This window comes from Sesamum indicum, linkage group LG5, assembly GCF_000512975.1.
Source record: "Sesamum indicum cultivar Zhongzhi No. 13 linkage group LG5, S_indicum_v1.0, whole genome shotgun sequence".
Lineage (NCBI taxonomy): Eukaryota > Viridiplantae > Streptophyta > Magnoliopsida > Lamiales > Pedaliaceae > Sesamum > Sesamum indicum.
This window is the reverse complement of record NC_026149.1, coordinates 6,083,138-6,098,696: the sequence shown is the minus strand read 5'-3', so window position 1 is coordinate 6,098,696 and position 15,559 is coordinate 6,083,138. Positions and strand designations below refer to the sequence as shown.

Genomic DNA, 15,559 nt, shown 5'->3' with positions numbered 1-15,559 from the left:
GAGGCGAGGTTTGTATGTCTAGCGAGAGAGCAAATAGGGCTGCCTGTGTTCTAGCAAAGAATGCTACCAATGTGGAGGAAAGTGATGTATGGCTGAGGAGCTACACTATGATCTTTTGGTTTGATCAATTAAGGTTGAGGTTTATTCCAAAAAACAAAAAAAGGAAAGAAAATGTTTCCCCTCTTCAAGAAAAACTCGATGTTACCACAGTGTGAGCGCTCCTTCTGGCACTTTAATCTGTTCAAGTGCAGACATACATGTGGATTCCTTACAAAGGTAAGAGAAACAATCCTATACTTATAGGACGAAAAGTGAAATTTGGCCAAATTTGCATGTAAAAAGAAGCCCCACCAAAGGTTTTGCTTTTTGCTTGGAATTGTGCAAGGGATGCTCTGCCAACAACGACTAATTTATGCAGACGGTGGGTTAGCGTGGCAGAGAGTTGCTCTGGTTGCTCGGCAGAACAAGAGGATGTACATCACGTGTTGTTATCATGCGGTTTCGCAAGACTCGTTTGGGCAATATCCGGCCTGCCGTGGGGAGTCATTGAGTGTTGGACCAACAGCGTCGAAGATTGGCTACGGGATGTGTATCGCGTGCTTAGGGGTCCCGAGTTTGATTACTTTCTATCTCGTTGCTGGGCACTTTGGTAGATGAGAAATAAGCGGATTTTTGAAGGCCTGAATATGGATGATCCTGAGGTTATTCCAATGGCACAGAGGTGTTGTGGGAACACTTTCCCTTGGTCTTTGGAAGCTCCACGGAGGGGTGAAGGATAGGATTGCTTAATTGTTTTATAGTTTCTTGAACTTTACCTTAAGTGAACATTTTCTTTTGGTTATATTATCACGACAGTTTTTCAAGAAAGAAAAAAAGAAGTAATTTTGTAATTTGTTTGTAAATAATAGTTGTTAGTTACTTTGGAATGGCCCGTACAACGGAAGTTCATCGGTTCTTTTAACAAAACAAAAAATTATAACGGCTCTTGACAAAGCTGTTCCTAATTGTACCGAATTGTACTGCGCAATTTTCCGTTATAATAATTGACCTAATGCAGAAATTGACGTTGGGAACTTTTTCTGGAACTACCACTTTGAATTTATTAAATCTACTTTTGAAACAACTATTGTAACACATATAGTTATAAGTGTATATCGCAATTGGATGGTCGCTTGGATTCTATTTGCAACGGTTGTGCCTTTTTTTGTAATGGTGTCTGTACCTCATTTTATAATACCTTATTTAACATATTGTAACGGTCTTTCTGACTCCTTTTGTGAAGGTTTGTTGTAATATTGTAACAGTCTATGGAGTGGCTTTCGGACTTGATTTCAGGTTGTGTGCTAATAAAGTGTACTCCAAATCGTTACAGAAGATGTTACAAATATAATACAATTTTTATATAATTTATTTTTATTTAAATTATTATAGTATTCATTTTTATAATATTTTTTTGAATTTTCAGTTATAAATTTTTTGTTGAATTTGTTAAATGGGAAACATATAAATTATTTACTAAGAAAATAGTAACAATATAATTAACAAAATTAAAAACAGTATTTAAAATTATATTTATAATATACATATAAATTTAAAAACAATAAAAAAGATAAACAACCTGATTGGGGAAAATTACTCTCCCACGTGAAAGGGAGTAAAATCCCACTAATTATTCCCCAGGAGAAATTTATGGATGCTACGATCATGGGATTATCCAATTAAGCTATGAATTGGGGTGCGAAAATAAGGCAAGAATGCCATATATCCGCACTTACTCAGTTCTATCTAGGGACGGGATCATACATAAAGGAGAAAAAAAGGCTCCTAGCCGGGTAACGTTCATTTTTCTCTGAAGAACTAAATTACTCATCATATCCTTCTCAGGCTAAATATACTGACTTGAGCGTCGGAGAGCCTTCGTCGGGAAACCTCCCGACTGGCTTAACCCGTTTTCTGTGTTCTCAGGAATTGTCTTGAAGCTCGAATCGGGGATCGAAGTCACATATCGCGACCTAGTCTCGAAGATAAGTCTTTTGGACAATTCACAACCTAATCTAGATTGGATTCCCTTTCGACAGTGTCTGCACAATCTTCTACCTCGTCGTCGCCCACCAGTAAGTAAGCTACAAACTCACATAATCAAAAAAAAAAAAAAAAAAGAATTGTAATCAATTGATAAAAATTGATTTCACATTTAAAAATTGATGAGGGTGCATTTTATGTCATTTTCGGTTGATATTTTGCTATCTTTTTGCTACTAAAATGCTCCTAATCAAATGTTATATTGCAGCATTAATCTATTAAGGAAGAATGGGATGAAAAATAAAGAAATGAGTCAAAAACAAAAATGGACAGATTAGAAGAAAAAATTAGGCGTTCCCACACTTAACTGACAGAATCGTGGCTAGAAAAGGAAGACTCAGACTCGAATTTGGCAAGAAATTGAAGTTGATTGGGATTTCTTTTTGATGAAAGGAAATCACTTTTGCCGAAGGAATGTCTTTAGGACTATAGTATTAATTCTTTTAGTGATTTTAGTTTTGTTAGGAAATAACCTTTTAAGTACTAGTAAAATTAGGCAACTAGTAGTATATAAATAAATAATGTAATTCACCATAAAAACATCTTTTGGATCTTTTGATCTCTCATCTTTGAGGATATTCTCTGCCTTTTTCTATAATATTTTCTCTTCTCCTTTTATTTGTTCTCTCATTAGCATTTAGGCTAATTCTTTTAATTTTGGTTAAGGAATTGGTGAACGATTAATTCCAATGAGTTGTGAGATCTAATTTATACTTTTTACTTTCATTTATATTGGTATTTTTGTGTTGTTCTCTATGCTTTTGTTACAAATAATCTGATTTACGAATGATATGTACCATTATTCATTGTCAAGAATATTGTCTAACCAAATGAATTTGCAAATCTGTAATTGTTTGTTTAGTTCAATAACTAGTGGTAACATAGTATGATTGTGAACAAGTTTTCGGTTATGTTGTGTGGAATGGACAATCTAGCTTAAATAAATTCTCGTAGGAATTTATTGGTTAGAATTGTGCCTTTCTAGTTCTTAATGCTGTCGGTAAATTAAATCTTGATAAAGTTATTAAGGTTGTTACTAATTAGGAGTTTAGTCAAAAGACGTTCCTTGACTATCGACAAGGTAAGAAAATGTGAGGTTGTTAGGTCGTACCAATGACCATAACTAATTTTTCTATCATGAATGGTTGTCATTCTTACATTTATAATCAATCGTGGAATTAAGTATGATCCTGTTTTTAACTGAAATGTTTTTCTCATATTCTATCGCTAAGTGTTTTCTTCTATTTAGTTTTAGATTTAGATTTTAAAACAATCACAATAGAGATCAAGGCTGTCAAATGCTATTTGGATAGGCTTTTTATGATTAAGGATCTAGACACTGCAAAATATTTTTCTTGGGCCTGGAATTGCGAGATTAGACAAAGGCCTTGTCCTTACTCAAACTAAGTACATTAAAGACATAGTTTTAGAAATTGATTGTAATCTTGTTGGAGACAAGTACAAATCTGTTTTCTCAGCTCCTTATCATGTTTCCTTTAAAGACTCGTTAATGTGTTCACTAAACCTCTTCTAGATCCAACTTTTCTTTCTCTTGTTTCCAAGTTGGAATTGGTTAACTTATTCCCAAGTCCCACGTGGAGGGGGTGAAGAAAATCAAGTGGCTAACATTCTTGGTCAATTGCTGAAGGAGAAAGAAGGAGCTCCTGCTACTGTTTTTTACGTTTTATTTACAAAAATGCATTTCTCCTTTTTACGTTTTTATTAGTATGACTAGCATTTTTCTTTTAATGCTTTTTTGACTCGTATATTTCCCACTTAAAGAAGCGTGTTCACACTTTCATGCTCAACACCTGTACCAACATTTTTCTTGGACTTAAGAAGAAGAACAGAGCTCCATGTTGCTATCATGATGATCTCTGATCAATCTCCCTGCACCTGCAGACCCCCGTCCTCTTTGGATCGGAGGCCTTGCTCGATTGAGTTGAGGCATCAAAATCAACAAGTTGCACTACAAAAACATTGAGTCGCTAGATTTAAATGATCACGGCTTAAAAGTAATAGTAGATCAATACTATTAACTACGATTATACAAAATCAAAACAAAAATTTAAATTCTTATCATTATTAAACAATATGTGCCGTGATTTTTAACCATAGCGAAAGCTTTTATCATGGTTTTGGTCATTGCTAATGTTTTGATCACACTTGTAGAAACAATGGCTAATGGTCATTGCGAAGCCGTGGTTGACTTTTATTTGTCGCGATTTTCTTCTTTTGGCTATAGTAATTAACCGTAGCGGAATCTAAATTTTTTTCTAGTGTTGTATGGTTTGGTTTGCACGAACACTACAAGAAATATAACATTTAACCATGACGATTTAATAAAAAGTTGTAGCAAATAGTCATTGACCACAGCCATGCAACAATTTTTTACCATAGTTTTTGCAAGGGTAGTTAAAGCATTTGTTATGGATAAAAGCCATGGCAAATAATTTTTTCATGATGAAAAAACTAATCTTTTGCATCGATTTTATTTAACCATAATTAATAACAGCTACATATCACTATTTTTTGCCGTAGTCATTAATATTATAGACAATAATAATTTTTTTCTTAATGGAATGCAGATATATATGTATATGTCTAGGGTGTTGTTCCTTTGACGTAAATTTGTTGATTTAAACTAAGTATTAAGCTAATTAAGCATGCAACATAAATCTTTTCGCATTCATTCATAAACAATTTTTTTTTTTTAAAAAAAATAATAATAATAGCAGTAGAAGTTGATAATTATTAAGGCAAGTGAGAGTTGGGCACGCGAACAAATCATGACCTGCACATTTTGTTAGAGACAAACAAAAGAAAAAAGGAATTTGATTTGAGGGTCACTTTTGGAATTCCAAAAATAGTCTTTGGGTTTCCAAAAATCATTAAAAAGAAAAGGTAGAGCAATCCAAGATGTGCTGTCGCCCCATGCCCACTACTCACCCCTTCTTTGCCGCCGCTGTCTCTGCTTATTTGCCTCTCCTCAGTTTCACACACACACATTCACACTTCCTCTGCGTATTTTTGTGTGCGCAAATTAAGGTAGAGAGAAGATTGTACAGCTTAATGGCTCTAGTTTTGGGAACTATACATTAATTTGTAGACAATCTCAATGCTGACATTCTGCATTTCTGTTTCCAATACAGTCATCTTTCTTTAGCATTTTTGCAGACTTACGGATTCAGTTTCGTTTACAGGGATAACTTCATTTTGGGAGGGAGTATAGTTTTCAGAGGTACTTCAGTTTACATGGGGAAACCATATGATAATTTTAGTTCGGGAAAAAGTATTATTTTAGTTTGCTAAATGTGCCTAATTTTAATTTTAGTCCGATAATTATGTTCATTTTTATTTAGATCCAGTAACTTACGAAATTACTTACATTTAGTCCTCTGACAGATTTTCGGACAATTTTATCCCTATGCAACTTCTGAAAGGCAGTTTTAGTCCATATGACTCATAGGGGTAAAATTGTCCAAAAATCTGTCAGATGACTAAAAGTAAGCAATTTCGTAAGTTATTGGACCTAAACAAAAATGGACATAGTTATCGGACTAAAATTAAAATTAGGCATACTTAACGGACTAAAATAATACTTTTTCCTTTTAGTTCTGTATAAATTTATTTTGATAATTTTAAAAATTTTACATATACTTTTTTGGCTATTTTAACATTTAGATCATTTTTATTCGTGATGTGCGTAATTTTTTAAATTATTATATAAATTACTATAATTGAATCGTAGAAGATCAAAATTGCTACCCTCGAACTTGTAGGACTAAAGTTGTATTTATTTTGTTTTTGGTTTATATGTCCACAACTCTATTCTGAACTCATATTGAGTAATTAGAAATTTATGAAATTGAAGAATGAAGACAAAAATACAATTAGATTTTATTATTTCTGTTATTGCATTTAATAAATTAATGGAACAATTACATTCCCCCACTTTCCTGAGATTTGGTGCAATGATATGTGGATTTTCTGTGGTTAGAAACTTACATCTTATAATATTTTTCAAGTTTGATGTCGTCTAATAAATAGATCCATCTTGGTCAAAATTTACTTAATTGGTTGATATTAATAAAAATAAAAGTGAATAAAAATTGATGTTTTTACCCTAAATTGACTTATTACGGTCTTATTATATGTTAAATAATTTTTTTTTTAATTAAACTACCATTATAACAGTGAAACTATAGCTCATCAAATGCATCAATGTGTGAAAATGTATAACGGTAATTTGATCATAAAGGATTTATTTGACAAACAATAAATTAGTAATAAGTCAATTGGGGTAAATAAAGATTTATATTCTATCTTTTTTTGTTAATATTAGCAAATTCGGTAATTTTTTACAAATAGAGGAACTTATTTAAGAAAAAATCTTATACATGTGTTCAAATTAAATGCAATAAAAGATACAATATAATTAATTTGTAATAGAAAATTCAGTTCCAAATGAAATATGTTATACATAAGTGGACTTGGCAAGATAATTATTAGCTAGTTTGTTAATTATAAAGGTTGGAATATTGCTAAAACGATTTATTTGTAGCGTTTTTAATTCACAAACAGTGAAATAAAACTAAGTCGCTAATTAAAACTGAATTTATCTATGCATGTCATATTTGAAATGTAGTATAAGATATTGCAGAGGAAATGATAACACGTGTATACATAAAATTTGTAGTTTATACACACTGATCGATCGTGTGTACAATATTTACTTATAATAATAGAAAAATTAGATGGTTAATAAGTTAGATGTGTATGAATAAAAAAATATTAATAAGTTAATTAATAAAGAAATATGCTTATTTGTGGAAGAAATAAATATAGTTAGTGGTGTTTTAGACAATATACATTTTGTCCACTATGACAGTTACCTATTGATAAATTTAAGGGTAATTACGACTACTTTTTTTTAGATTTGGCATAATTATAAATATTTTTTCATTGTTTGAAAAATTATAAATATCCCTATAATTTTAACATCCGTCTAACAACGAGCGTATTTCGTTAGGTTTTCATCTAATTTTTGTGGTGACTGACCAGAATGCCCTTTGAATTATAAATTATAATTTTTTTTAAAAAAATATTTTTATGAACTAATGTTCCCTATAGATATTTATTTTGCCCACCCTCAGTTTTTTATATACTTTTTTAAATATTTTTTTATTTTAAGAAAATCAATAAGGGTAAAATAGTAATGCCCACTTCACCGTTTACGAATTACATAATTATTTTTCATTTGAGGGGGTATTTAAAATTTTTCAAACAATATAAAAGTATTTGTAATTATGTCAAATCTCAGTTATAACTTACCCTAAATTTAATATAAGTTTACCCTATCACTATATTAATTTTATACTCAAAGTAAATGGGGTTAAGGTCTCTGACAAAATCACTCCTCTTTAAAGAAATAATATTTATATATAAAGCTTTCTCCATTTTTATTTCTTCTCTCTCCTTTCATATTTTTGTTTTCCTTCTCTGATCTCACATCACTCATTATTTAAGTTTTTGCATATTCTATTTTTTTCTAAGCTATATAATTATTTTACATAAATTTTCTTTTGGAATATCACAATCCAACAAATATATAAATATCAGAACATATATACTTAATCATATATACAAAATTCAATAAATATCCTTCACAATTACTACAAAAAAAAAAAAAAAAATTGGTTACTTTCTACATTAATTAATCACTGTTGTTCAAAGATCGTAGTAAAATTAAGAATGCTATCTATCACGTTCAGACAAAAATCGACGCAAAACTTAAATTTTAATCTCGGATAATCAACATTTACTGTAGTTTTACTTAAGGCTAAAGCATTTGCCACAATCTTATGTCGTAACAAATATTTTAGCTTTGCTTGAGAAACAACGAACAATACCCTTTTGTGCAATCGTATTAATTCGTATCTGTCATAATTTTTTACTTTGAACTATACTAAAAATCTGTATTTCTTCTAATGAATATATATTTTAAAAATTAAACACACACATGCACTGTGCACAGCAACTTATAATTACTATATATATATATATATATATAAATAGTTAGATTAATATTAAAAAGACATGTAACTAAATTATGAAGCCAAAGTGGATATATATATATATATGTTAGATGTGAGTTGTATGAATATATATGTGGCGAGTGGGTTAATGATGTGTCTAGTGCATGATAGACAGAAGACCTGCAAATGAGCCAATACGACAATTTCATTCCCTGACTGGTTTGATAATGTTGGAAGCATGGGTTTAAAAGGTTGTACTAAAATAATGAAGACAAAAGTACATTAGAAAAAGGGGTTTGTTTGGGATGAAGAATATCTGCTGATATGGTCTGAGGTGAGGTGCATCAGCAGCATGCGCAAAAGAAGGAAGAATTAAAGTGTTTGTTCTATTTTTTTATTTTTTTTTTTTAATTTTTTGGTGCATTTGAGTAGAAACTAAGCATGAGAACCCTAAAAGTGAGATTGGTTCCCCTTTGATATCATTGTCCTCACTTTCTTCTCCTTCACATCCCAATGCAAAACCCTACGTGCCCTTATATATATATTCCTCTTTCATTTCCTCTCTCTCCCTATCTCTCTCCCCCTATCTCTCTCTCTCTCTCTATCATCTCATGGTTCTCTCTTTTCTTTTTCTTACCTCAATTTATATTTTCTTGCCTGATTTTTCCATAATTAGTAAGAAATGTTATTTCTTAAATATTCGACATCGGCCATGCATCATGTATGATTATTACAAGTAAATAAACTTTTGACCAGATCATTAATCTGTTCAAATTATATTTTTGTTATTTGAATTTCTATTTTCCTTTTTTTTAAAAAAAAGAATTATTTGCTGAAATATATATATATATTTGAAGATGATGATATGCTAAGTCGACTGAATGCATGAAAGTTATCTTCTTGCACCATAAAAACTGTTTCATTAATTCCCACTTCTCTGCAATGATCAAACACATTTTCTTACCTCATAAATACGTACTATGATTCCATTTGTTCTTCCCACAAGCATCAAATGATGATTGTGTTTTCTTTTATTGTTCAATCTATGAGGCCGTTGTGTCGTTCTTGAGTGGTACGTACGAAGCCTATATATTATACAGTGATCCAATTCTTGAAATTAAGACATGTTCGGTGAGGAGAATTTCAAATTATTGTTTCGTTTTAGTGCATATATTCATCTTCTTCCCTTGTCTAAAAATGGTTAAGCTCTATAACTCATCTTCTCTTTTATGATTTGCGATATCAGTACCTGAGAATTTTTTCAGTAATTTTTTCCTAACAACAACGAACGAGATTGTGATAATCGCCTTCTATTCCAAGCTGTTTAATTCTTTTTTTGTTGAAAATTATTCAATGGTGTAATTTGTATTCACTTCGAAGTTGCCTTGCAGGTAGGTGGAATACTTTGCCAGCATCGTTGTGGCAAGAAAGCGATATTGGTGAGGTTCAATCCGAAGACGGATTTACACGTTTGGAGTTGGTAAAGTACGATCTCAGATTGAGCCGCGCCAATATCACTTTCTATCTCGATCCCCTTATTTAGGTTTTCCACACTCCATTTTTTTTTTAATTTTAAAAAATAAAATTATACATCAACCACAGACATTATCTGTTATATTTCGATCAGAATATACATCTCCCAAATCACAGATAAGGGAAAATGCAATTTTAATCCTTTAACTTAGGGTGGGTGGCATATTTGATCCTACACGAGTTGATTCTCACAATTTAGTTCTGTAATTTTAGAATATTTACAACTTTTTAGTCCTTGTTCCCTGGAATCTCCAATTTAGTTGGATCAAGTCACATGCAATTTTCCATCGAATTAAATCAGGAATTCTAGTAGAAAAGAACTAAAATTGTCAAAATTTTAAGATCACATCACTACATTGTAAAAAGCAACTCATGCAGGACTAGTAATGCCACCTCCTATGTATTACAGCACTAAAATTGCATTTTCCTTGTCCTGATAATCAGAATCCATTTTCAACACTCCCTATATGCAACAAAAGTTTATGTGAATCTAACCCTTTTCCAATTAGTACTGTGATATACACAAATCATTAATTTGTTGTACATGTTCTAGTTATATGCCTTTGTGCTTGTCTTTAAATGTTAGGTTTTGGAGCAGATCTTCAGGGGTTCATGAATACTGTAAGATTTCTTGACACCCTCTCAACTCCATAATCCATCTCTCCTTGGATTTATTTATTTTATACATCCAAAAAATGCTAGTGTAATTGTATATATGTTTAAAGAAAAAATGTTGTATAATTTCTCTAGTATGGAAGTTTGGAATATCAAATTCTCTAATTCTTATAATTGTCTAACTAAACGTATATAGAGACAGATAAATTAATGAACATGTTTGTATAAATAATCTTTATGATTAAAAAATGTTAGACCACCCTATTTATACGAATTTTACATATGCAATTCGAAATAAATGTAACTTATACCAATATGTTTTTATTACACAACTTGGACTTTCAAAGTTCATATAATTTATCAATCAATTTAGGAAAAATAAAAATTTAGTCCTGTAACTTATGGGAGTAGTATTTTTTATCCTGAACGAATTTATTTTAGTAATTTAGTCCTATGACTTTAAAATTTGATAATTTTCGTTCTGTTTCGATCAATTTGACTGAAAAATTGTATGTAACTGGCACATAACCTAATTAAATTACAATTTTAGTTTTATAATTTAGGAGAGGTTGGCATTTTAATTTAGTCCTATAATTTAGGGATGATGTGGTCAAGGTTTTTACAAAGGGATAAAATTGAGAATTTTACCTATGTCACAATTGCACACCAGTTGAAATGCGGTTTTCGAAAGGTCCTTTTATAAGAAAAATAGTCACAATCAATGAATAGTGCTTACCTTAGAAAATTAATATTTTGGTAGTTATAGTAATGTTGGAAGTTATATGGTATGGTGGGTTGCGGGCAAAATCGTGTTTTGGTACCATTAAAAAAGGTCAGTTTTGTTTTTGGTACCACAAATTTTACAAGTTCGGCTTTTGGTACCATTAAACCAAAAATTGAACATTTTTTGTACCAACTTAACAGTAGAGCCCATGTGCATCTTAACGGCCGTTAACCCCACAATATTGGCGGGAAGAGTCACGTGAGGCTGAGAAAAAGGAGGGAAAAATAGTCTTCCAACATTCTTTTGTGTTTTGGTACCATTAAACTTAAAAATAAACTTTTTTGGTCCCATAAAGTCATGTGCGACGGAAAATAAGTAATACAACACATTTCAAAAGAAAAGATAAAATCCATAAACATGAAGCATGCATATTGGTTATAAATACACGATTTGAGCTCATTAAACCTGATTTGACAAAAAATTGACAAAACCCACTTGACAAAAGAGATGTATTGCAATGCACAATTATTCACTAATAACCTGCCAAAAAAACTTCAACCTATACAAAAAGTCTCTACTTTTTTGTCTACATCTTTCTCTTTCCTTTATCCTTAAGTTGTGCCTTCTAAGATGTCATTACACCGCGCAAGTTTGATAAAGTGATATATTTTTTACCATCCTGTATAATGATATCTCCAATAGGACCTGATTCAAGTTAAGGCTGATTAGATATGAAACAGAATTATGATAGCAAGATAAAATTTAATATGGAATTGTTTACCTTGTGTGGGACGAGAAACAAAACCAGGAGGGTGTCCTACCATAGGTGGTGGTGCTCTAATATTGACCCTTGCATGCATGAAACGTGGTGCTGGTACTAATACAGGGACATCAATTTGAACTTGTCCCTGTAATATGAAACAACAACATTAACATCAACACTAGAACAGAAACCACAACAAAGACACCAACACCAACACCAGTATAGAAACATAAACAACAACACCAACACCAACACCAGCATCGAAACATGAACAACAACACCAACACCAACACCAGCATCGAAACATGAACAACAACACTAACACCAACACCACACCAGCATAGAAACATGAACAACAACACTAACACCAACATCAGAATAGCATGAATAACAACATTAATAGTAACTACTTAATTATAAAAACTTAATAGCAACACTAGAATAGAAAAAATAAAACATCATAACTTTATATTAATAGTAAACAAATGAAAATAATGAAAACTTACAGAACCATCAGTTTCAGGTTGACTAACTACTTCAGGTTGGCTTACTGAGGGGCAATCTTCATTCACAATCACCTCATCTTGTTGTACAGGTGCTGTTACATGTTCAGTTGCTACAGCCTGCTCAAACCCATCATCGACTGGAAATTCTTCAGCAAATTTCTTCCACTTACAACCTTTTGTGGTGTGTCCTACTTGATGACAGAATTTGCATATCCTTTTTCCTCTTTGCCTTGGCAATTTGTCAATTATAGTTGCAGGTTTCTTGCCCTTCCGAACCTCGTCGGGTTCCAATCTTCTTGCCCTTGCAGGCCTCCCCTTTTTCCTCCCAAAATTTGGAGGCACAGGTGGAATGTAACCAGCTTTTTCCCACATTTCTAGTCCATCAAGAGGCATGATTGCTGGTGCATATACCTTGCAGAAAGTGTCAACATTATAACACTTGTGCACAAAGTCATCAGGATCCAGAACTTGTGCAGATATTGCACTCATTGCATGGTTGCATGGGATACCTGTCAAATCCCATGATCTACAAGAGCAAGTTTTTTCCTTCAAGTCAACTGTGTATCTTGCACCATCAAAACATTGTACCTCATAATGTATGTCGTCAGACTTCACTGGGATGCAATCAGCGGCTTTTTTCAGATTATTATCCACAATTTTTTTTATCCTTGGGCATAATTTCCTACCTTCCCACAACCTCTCAGCCCTATCCCTAAGTTGTTGCATTCTGGTTATTACATACTCTCTTATCCACTCCAACATTGTCAATATAGGCTTCTCTCTTGCCTCGAGGATACAACTGTTGAAGCACACAAGTTGTTAAGCAGAAAATCACACTTCGGGTACGTACTGAAATGACTCTTTGACCATTGTGAGGCTGGCTTGTCTTGCAACCACTCAAGGCATCTTACATCCAACTCAGCTATGTCTTGCATTGCTCTTTGAAATTGACTGACTGTAGTAGTCTTTGCTGCCTTCCATAAAGCCTTTTTGTACCCCAACCCCTTGAAGCCAGCAGTCTTCATGTTACCATGAAGATGTCTCACGCAAAATCTGTTTTCTACTCCAAGAAGAACCTTTTCAAATGCTAGTAAAATGCCCTTTTGTTTGTCTGAAATGAAGGTGTAGGCATCATCCCTTATAATGTTCAAATCTTCCTTTAATAATGTTAGAAACCATTCCCAATTTTCTTTGTTTTCACTCAGAACTACTGCATATGCAAGTGGGAATTGGTTATTATTCGGGTCAACACCTACTGATGTGAGTAGAACACCACCATGGGGCCCTTTAAATGACAGCTATCAACACCTATGAAAGGCTTACATCCACTCAAGAATCCATTCTTTACTGCTGCAAAACACACATAAAACCTTTTAAATTTTTTCTTTCCTATTGCATCAGCATCTTCTAGGTTCATGATTATTGTTGAGCCTGGATTCTTGTTTTTCAAAGCACCAGCATAATCCCACAGTCTTGCATATTGCTCAGCTCCATCCCCTTGTATTTCTTGTAGACATCTTCTTTTTGTCGCGTATGCTTGTCCCCTAGACACATTGCAGCGTAGCTGTCTGATTACATCTTGTCTGAAACCTTTCGCACTTCTATTGGGATCAGATCTGAATGCCTCCACATACTTTTGTGATAGCCAATTTATCCTCACATTCTTCACATTGAAACTGGACCCACAAATGTGCACATGATTGTACTCCCTGATCTGAAATCCCAATTCATCTCGTATCTTCACTGCATTAATATGCCATGAACACCCGTCGGCCTTACATCTTGCATAAATCCTCTTATTGTCATTTCTTGTTCTCACAAGATTTCTTCTAGTCATAATGGCATGAGAATGAATGGCCTCCCGAAATTCCTTTTTATTACTAAATTGCATTCCCAATGCAAATCTAGGATCAAATTTGTCATCATTACAGAAAAATGGCGCCTTCCCAACAACATCATCATCGCTGTTCTTTTGACTATCAAATTCATCTGGGCTATCACCATCGGTATGATCATCACTGTCAAACCGCATCTCATCTTCAAAGGTATCTTGCAATATACCAGATCATTCTGCATCCTTGTCTACATTCTCATCAAAGCACTCATCATCCTCATCATAATCAACACTTTCATCTCCATCGAACGAGTCATCTTCAAAATCAGCCACCCATTCTTCAGTTTCTCTCATATCTTCGTCATCCCTCTCACCATCCCCACTCTCTTCTATTATCACACCCTTCCCTTTGTCTCTATTATATTGAACAGGTTCTTCTTCAGTCACAGTATTTTTTCCCTTATCACCCTCAGTCACAGTATTTTTTTCTTATCACCCTCAATCACAGTTTTTTTTCCCTTATCACCCTCAGTCATAGTATTTATTCCCTCAGTCGCAATATTCTTACCCTTATCACCCCCATGAATTTCAGCAGCAACAATGGGGCTTCTAACTGCTTCAAGGTATACCCTAATCTCACCCCATGGCCATCTATAAGTTGAAAAAGGTCTGTTTCAAAGCATAATGTTCTAAACTTTTTTAATATATCGATTCTAAAGTATTTTTTCCTATCCAAATAACCCAACTGTTCACAACACTTGTCAAGTACTTGCATTGAAAAAGTGTCCTTATCAACAAAGTCAAACACACTTTCCATACCCCCTCTATACTCAGCTTCAAGATGGAATATCAATTTACCTCCATGATAAATCTGTAAGCTGATAAGAAATTTATATTTACCTGCAAATATAACAAATTGAAATATTTAAACATAAGATGACAAATTCCAAAGAAATACTTGCAAAACTGGAATGACTTGCAAAAACTTGAATGACTTGCAAAACTTACAATACATAGCTAATGAAGTTCCAATTAAACTAGAAAAAGGTTATCAATCATAGGATAGAGACAACAATAACAATTCACAACACTCATTACTGCACTCTGATTCATGATTTACTATTATGCTATAGAATGTAATTCTACAGAGTACATAACAGACAAAAGCATTTGCCATATGATAACTTATGATGGACAATCCAAAACAGCCAATGTTACAATTCTACTTAAGTGTTGATGCTTAAGGTTTATAATAAAGTATGAACTGAATTTCACCCAATTGAGAGCAAGGACATGTTCACATTGGATAACATCTCCAATTATATGCATGCATAAAAACACATAGAGAAAAGCAGAGTACTAAAAAGCATTCTGGGAGTCGTTATAAATTTCATTGGAGAAAAGCAGAGTACTAAAAAGCTTATTATCAGACCAACAGAACACAAGTTCAAGAAAAGATAGTAA

The 15,559-nt window shown here is 32.8% G+C and overlaps 1 protein-coding gene across 1 annotated transcript; it reads right to left on the bottom strand.

The window, feature by feature from the left end:
- LOC110011996 lies at positions 3,948-14,293 on the bottom strand. The gene is made up of 6 exons (XM_020693903.1): positions 13,585-14,293; positions 13,156-13,471; positions 12,262-13,060; positions 12,011-12,073; positions 11,774-11,900; positions 3,948-4,051 (listed from the first exon to the last, which is right to left on the bottom strand). The coding sequence occupies exons 1-6, from the start codon at positions 14,291-14,293 to the stop codon at positions 3,948-3,950; spliced, it is 2,118 nt and encodes a 705-aa protein (XP_020549562.1).

Excerpts from the sequence above, each read along its gene's own strand:
- LOC110011996 (XM_020693903.1), bottom strand. The coding sequence starts at position 14,293 with ATGCGGTTTGACAGTGATGATCATACCGATGGTGATAGCCCAGATGAA. Across the intron at positions 13,472-13,584 it reads GAATGGATTCTTGAGTGGAT|TAGTTCTGAGTGAAAACAAA; the intron begins GTAAGCCTTTCA and ends TTGCATATGCAG. Across the intron at positions 13,061-13,155 it reads GATGTAAGATGCCTTGAGTG|TTGTATCCTCGAGGCAAGAG; the intron begins GTTGCAAGACAA and ends GTGCTTCAACAG.